The sequence below is a fragment of the Diospyros lotus genome, chromosome 9, assembly GCF_014633365.1.
Source record: "Diospyros lotus cultivar Yz01 chromosome 9, ASM1463336v1, whole genome shotgun sequence".
Taxonomy (NCBI): Eukaryota; Viridiplantae; Streptophyta; class Magnoliopsida; order Ericales; family Ebenaceae; genus Diospyros; species Diospyros lotus.
Genome location: NC_068346.1, coordinates 33,017,597 through 33,024,928, shown reverse-complemented (window position 1 = coordinate 33,024,928; position 7,332 = coordinate 33,017,597). Strand labels below are relative to the sequence as shown.

General features: G+C 31.8%; 1 protein-coding gene across 1 annotated transcript; it reads right to left on the bottom strand.

Annotated features, from left to right (window-relative positions):
• LOC127809370 (uncharacterized) lies at positions 1 to 765 on the bottom strand. Its single transcript, XM_052348132.1, has one exon. The coding sequence runs from the start codon at positions 763 to 765 to the stop codon at positions 1 to 3; it is 765 nt and encodes a 254-aa protein (XP_052204092.1).
• Between the last annotated feature and the right edge of the window lie 6,567 nt (positions 766 to 7,332).

The following is a 7,332-nucleotide window of genomic DNA, read 5'->3' as shown; positions in this document are numbered from 1 at the left end:
TTAATGGGTGGTCTGAAATCTGAACGAGGAAGGCGACGAGCTCAGAGGAAGCACCTGTGAAGAGCTCGAATGGTGCTTCATCTCTGCCTCTCTGTTCTTATCGATAACCAGCGTAATGAAAGAATCATTCTCTTCATCTTGTTGAATCGACGATCCTTCGACCTTCTGAACTTCCTCCTCAACTTCTTGACCCAGTTTTCTTCTGTGAAGTTTGGTTTCAGCGTCTTTCAAGAACTTGAGCTGGGCAGGCGGCGATGACGATTCAAAGAGGGGATTGAACCCATTGCCGGAGAAGGCTATGGGGCTGCGCGGCGGCGTGAAATACGGCGGCGAAGCAATGGGGGTGAGAAACGGAGTCTCCACCGAGACGTTAATCCCATCGCTCAAGCTTCGGCTTCTCGACCCTTTTCTGGACTTCCCGTCTTCGGATTCCAAATCCTCCTTCGTTTCCTCTTTAATCGTGAAGAGAAACCTGGGCGGGCCGGCAAGCTCGGTCTCAGGCCACCAGTCCTCGGCGGAAGGGGAGTCGGAGCGGAGCTCTTGCGGGTCGAGAGCGGCGGTGGAGCTGAGAGACGAGGGCTTCTTCCAGCAGAAAATGTAGAGCAACTCTTTGGCCGGGGTTCCGCCGTAGCCGGGATCATCAAGCTCCCTGTTGGCGATCCTCTTCTTCCACCATAGAAGGTAGTAAAGCTCGGCTAGGAGGGCGAGGAAAAGGCATCCGAAAACGAGGCTCAAGGCGAGGCCGAGGCTGCTCAGAGATTTCATGCTGCTGCTATCTCATCATCTAGCTAGGATCAGAAACATTTTGGGAGAAGGAAGGAAGAAAAAAGTGGAGAAGAACCGTTGGTGGTCTCGCTCTGGTGGGAACAGAACAGAGAAGACATGAATGAACGAACGAATCAGAGAGAGAGAGAGAGAGAGAGAGAGAGCACAAATATCTTTTGACTGGGAAACAGCAGACCAGATTTGCAGATTTCTTAGTCTCAGCTTCTTTTGAACAAAAGCCACAGTGGTGTATGCTTCCTTTATCTGCAAAATCACTGTACCCAAAACAAACAGAGAAGGAGTGACATAGAGAGAGAGAGAGAGAGCTTTTTCCCTGAATATCACATTCTTAAATGATGGTGTATGATGATTACCATGAAGCCACCCATTTCATATCCTTTTCAAAGCTGCTCATAATTATCTAAGGTAAATTACACTTTGTCAGGTTTGGTGAATAATAAACTCTTCTAATATTTAACGACAGTCCTTCTACATTGTCCCAAATGTACAAATAGATTTATCAAATAGGATTAAAAAGATTCAAATGTAATGTCCTTATTCCAGTTACCCGTTTCTCTCTTATTTTTATGGTCGTCTTTATAATTGTCACCTTATCGTTTGCCTTCGCTTTGCAACCTCGCCTCACGTGACGACGACAAAGCTGCGAGGCAAAGGCGGCAATGAGGCTGCAATTGCAAAGGCCGCCACGGAAGGAAGAGAGGAGAGAATAGCGGGGATGAGGGCATTTGAACATTTTTAACCCTATTCGGTAAGTTTGTTGATAAGTCTCATGCGCAAAATAGATTAAACTATTTAATAATTAAAAGAAATTTTATAAATATTTAAAAATTTAGTATAATAAAAATATACCCATATTTTTTTCTTAGTAAATTATTGAAATCGAACTTATTTGTTAATTTTTGTTTTTGCTTTTATAGAAGGAGACGAGTTAAAATTATAAAGTGAGAGGATGTCATTGTCATTTTGAACATATCAAGAGTATCTCTATTCTTTTATAACATTTCAGGGTAATAAGTGTAATTTATGTATTATTTTAAGGGCAAATTGATGGCACACTTTTTTAATTTTGGCTCTTTGGTTAGACCATTGTTTGAACCTTAAAATTCACTTAATTAGTCTCTAAAATTTTTCAAAATTACCCACGACACTTGATTGCATTGGTTGTCCCACCTTAGAAAGCTAGAGGTGAGTTCTTTTTCTAAGCATAAGTATATTTTGTCCCAAAAATATTTAGGGTTCGATGTACGAAAGCTTTGAGAATATTAAAGTTTACAAGGCGTTAGTCGTTCCATCTTTTTTAGTGGAGAATTTCTAAAGTATGAGTGATTTGTATATTTGAGGTAATCTCTCGAGATAGTGTTTTGGTCAAAAGTAAGACCACACCTAATTTTATGTTTCTACATTAACAGGTTTAAAGGGTGAACGGAATGTTTAAGTCAAATGATCAAAATTGAAGAGAGTTGCGTGAATTTTTCTTATTTTAAGTTTGAATTATTTATTATTATTATTATATTATTATTATTATTTATTTATTTTGAGAAGAATTTAGGGGTGTGCAAATAGTCAGTTTGGTTACTAAATTGACTGAAATCTACTAATCGATTAAACTAAATCGATGAGTAAAATTGAATCGAATCGACTATTTAATTCGAAAAATCAAACTAATCAATAATTAAAAAAATTAATCAAAACCATATAAACCAAACTGAATTAATTAAATTGATGAAATGCAAAAAAATTGATAAAAAAAACATACAAAACAGAAGAAAAGAACGTCATTTTATAAATATCAAAACAATATCGTTTTAAAGTTTAGTCGGTTTGATTAGTTTAGTTATTCCAATCTAAAAACCGAACCAAAAATAAAAAACCGAACTTTTGAAAAAAATTAACCGACCCAAACCGATGCAAGAAAAAAAATTAAAGTGAACCAACAAATTCAGTTAATTCAATTCAATTAGTTTGGATAAATCAAACTTTAGTCTCCCTTACCATAACTCATAAGCAATATAGTTTAAGACATGCATAATAATTTAAATTAAGTATATTACTTAAGCACAAAAAATAATTTAAATATTAGTCTGAGCTTTAACTGGAGAAAAAAAAAATTACTATAACTCTTTATGGCCGGGCAAACCTGAAAAATTTTAGTTTGAAATTATTTTTAATTTTAAATGGACTGATCTTTGTAAATTATTTTTATTATTTTAAATTTTTATAATTTTATTTATTAAAAGAACTCATTCCATCAAGGTAACATTTGTTAATCAATATATAAACCGAAAAAGGTAGGATATAGAAAATATTTTAGACAAAATATTTTTTTATTACATTTATTAAATTTTTTAGAAAGAACTCACAAGACCTTTTATCTTGAATTTTTAAGATAAATTTATCTATTTCGTTTTTCGAATAACTTATCTTAAATTTTATAAATAAATTATCTTGATAAAGTATTATCTTATTCATTTTTAACAAACACTACCTAAGTATAAAGATTAATAATACTAATGAGATTCCAAAGTAATGTGCATCTAATTAAGTGTTCGAGATAGTAAAATATGATATATTTTTAAAGTTTTTTAAATTTCTTGATAAATGATTTTTTTGGAGTTACTTAGTGGTCCATTATGATGGGTTATATTCAGACACAAAAGGGCTTTGTAGACGGGCCCCATAATGGAGATAGTGAGCCCATAAACATGGGTTTTGTATAATTCATTGTATAATTATAGGCCTCGTTTGGCTTTCAATTTATTTATAATTTGTTAAGCTGAAAGGGGATAACAAAGGAGATGATATGGGTAGAGGATTCCTATGTCTATCCCGTAACTATATCTTTACTCTTATTTTCCTCTTTATTATTATTATTTAAATATAATAATAAATTTATAGTTGCAGGTAAATATATATCACAGGGTTTTAATTTTTAAGAGTCATATGAATATAAAACAGTCAAGCATGTGGGGTGTCTCTCATGCGAATATTTCAATGCTTAAGTTAGTATTTGAAAGAGTATGTAGAAGTAATAGAAATATTATTTAAATAGAGTTATAGTCATATCGATCGAATGAATCATTATTTATTTATAGAAATTAAGATTGTTAAACAGATGGGTATATGAGTTTTTCAAAATTGTTTGTAATGAATCTCTAGAAAAAGATTTCGGAGGCTCGTTGACGTGTTCTTGGACTTGGGGGAGACTTTCGAGAGAGGGACCCAAGAAAGGTCTTAGAAAGAGTTTTCCGAGATACTCAGATTTTGAGGTACCTAAAAGTGACTTTCGAGATAATCTCCCTGGAACTATTAAACTCTTGAACTTTTCCCTCTGCAGTTTCTTCTCTTGGGACTATGGGCCTATTTGTTGCAGCTTAAAAGTTGTAACTTTTAACTTCTAGCTTCAAAAAGTTGAGATGTAGTGTTTGTTTTAACTTATGGAATTCTAACTTATAGCTTCTACTAGCTTTTAAAAGGGGTAGAAGCTGACTTTTTCAAAGTTGGGATATCCCACCTTTTACAACTTCTGCTTAAATAATTACATTTTTGTGACAATTTTGCCCTTATTTTTAATAAAGAATTACCCTCTTGTCTACGCAATCATGGATTTTTCTTCTCCACCGCTATCTCCATTTTCAGATCTCTTCCTCTCTCTCACCATCTTCCTCTCTCTCTATGCTCTAATTAATTTTTTTATAACACTTGAAACTTATATATATACACTAATTAATTTTTAAATTATCATTCTATAACTACTAAGGGTATTATGGACAATTATACAAAAATAAGTTATTTTACAGCTTATGATATCAAACACCACAATTATTTAACTACAACTTCTAAGAAGCTGCAGCAAACAGGTTCACCACTTATTCTAAGTTTTAGAAGCTATAATCTTAGAAGCTAGAAGTTATAATTTCTTTAATTAAGGTGCAACAAACGGGGCCTATATTGGAGTTGAGCCTACTTTCTTGAATACAACACTTATATTTTTCAAGATATTTATTAAGTGTTGTATAAAAAAAAAAGGACTAAAATTTATTAATAATAGTTAGTATTTGTAGAAATTTTATGTACATCTATAATTTTTTAGGACGATCTTGTTAATTTACTAGAGAATCAATTAAAATTCATGTCTTTATAACTAAATAAAAAATTTAAACATTAAAAGTTTTTAATTTATTAGAGTAGTTGTTGGGTTTTGCAATTTACCACAATATAAAACCCAAATCAAATTATTTTTAACAATTTTTAAAATGATCAATTTTGATTTTTTCTTACTTACCCTTACCTGCTAATCTGGTCGCAAATTAGTCAAGCTGTTTGCAAGAAACTTAATATTTGGTTCGACAAAAATTCATTTGAGTTTGTTCATTAAAGTAAATAACATGATTTTGAGTTTAATTTTAAAACTCGATTTATAAATGAGTCGAGTTTGAATTAAGTAAATCTCGATTAGCTAAAACTAACGAATATGTTCGATTAGAAGTTCATGAATACTAATAGATTAGATTAGAAGTTCGTAAATAGCTTATGAACAAGTTCGTTTATAAATATATTATTTAATATAAAATTATTATAAATTGATTACCTTGATATTGTATTTGTTAATTATTAGATTTGATTTAAAATTATATTTATTGATAATTTATATATCAAATTATCAAATTTTTTAAAAATAATTATGACAAATTCGAGATTGAGCTCGAACCCAAGTCTAGGCTCAAGCTTGCCAGAAGCTTATCAAGCTCAAACTTGAGCTGACCCCGAGAGCCTAAAAATTGATTTACTTAGTCTAATTTAAACTCAATAAAACTCAACTTGAATCAATTCAATTATAACCCAACCCCCAACCCCTAACCCTTTTTATCATGCATCCATTACCCCACCAGTAATACATAAAACCATGGGCAGTGAACGCAATACAAGATGGAAGGATCCAAAGTAACCCAACTTGCCTTTGTTGGGGAGCAGGTGGGCCTTAGGCATTTAATTTTGTCATCTGCCTTGGGCCCAATGGCCCACATAATTTTTAATCATTTTTATTCTTACTTTTGTTTGTTAATTAGCCTTATCAGACAGAGCGCAGTTGGGCTTTGGTTGGCCCATTCTCGACCCGGATGCCCCCACAAGGGAATAACAATTCCTAAATCCGCCTCGTTATCTCTCAAACTTAGTCTTAAATCCATTCAATTTAAATGTTTATAATAATGCATTAACATAATCAATTTTACTTATAACATCTAATAATGAACAAGAAAATTTGTAAAACAATCATCAAATTAAGTTAAAAATCATTCAAATCAATAAAAATTGAAGCCACTCAAGATTACATAAACAAAGTTTGATTACTATTGATGTATTATGGGTCAAGGTCCACCAATAAAGGCCCGACTTGCAAGAGCAAAGACCCAAAAAGGTCAAAGAAAACCATCTCAAAGAGGTCTGAGAGACTTGCAAGACTCTTGGAAACTCTCTCGCGAAGTAATCCCACAAGAGAAGAAGATTTAAGAGATTTTGGAGGTGCTCAAGAGACTCTCTCGCAGGATGTTCTTATAAAATATAAGTTAATAAATAATTTTGATGGTCAAAATTTTTTTTCAAGAATCTTGTAGAGGATAAAGCTTATCTCATTTGTTAAAAGTTCAAATCCTAGTCGATTTTGAAATATTAAGAATGTTTCTATCAACCCTGAGCTCCTTTATAAATAAAAGGGTCTCTATTTCTTAAAGATAAGTTATTTTTATTTAAGAAAGAGCTCTATTATCTCTTTTGAAGATGATGATCTAATTTAAGTATCAGAGTGTTTATGTAAAAAATGTTCTACACTTTAATTATTTTTCTTTCTTACAAAATCTTGAATGCTTGAAAATGATTTCTTAATAAATAAATTTATTTTTGTATTCAAACGACAACAATAATAATTCAAGAATACCCATAGCAATGATAGTATATAGTATTATAAGTATAAATAAATTTTATAATAATAATAATAACAATAAATCATATTATACAATAAATAACATTTTCAAATAACTCCATAAACCTAATTTAACATAATTTATATGTTAGAGGCGCATAGAGAGCAGGGCATGTACATACCCGCATTAACTATTACTTGTTCACTTAAACATACTTTCATCTAAAGGACCTTCCAACTTTTTATGACAAAAGGGCACTTTGACCCTGTTCTATAGGCTAATCGCCAGTTTCATATTTATATTTATTTTGTTAGTTGAATATTTAAATTTTTAAAAATGTGCCTTCTTGATGTTCACTATTAGGGGAACAAAAGTTTAATTTCCTCGAATTAATTGAACTGAATCGATTAAACTTGTTAATTCGGTTTGATTTTTTTCTTACATCGGTTCGATTTGATTAATTTTTCTCAAAGTTTAGTCTTTGATTTTTAGTTCGTTTTTTAGTTGAAAGAGCCAAATTAACTAAACCGACCGAACTTTAAAACGATATTGTTTTGATATTTATAAAATGTTATTTTCTTCAATTTTGTGTGTTTTTATTTCAAATTTTTTCGATTTTTTTGGTTTA

What these genes read in the sequence shown, in the direction of transcription:
- LOC127809370 (XM_052348132.1), bottom strand. Translation starts at nt 765, where the DNA reads ATGAAATCTCTGAGCAGCCTCGGCCTCGCCTTGAGCCTCGTTTTCGGA.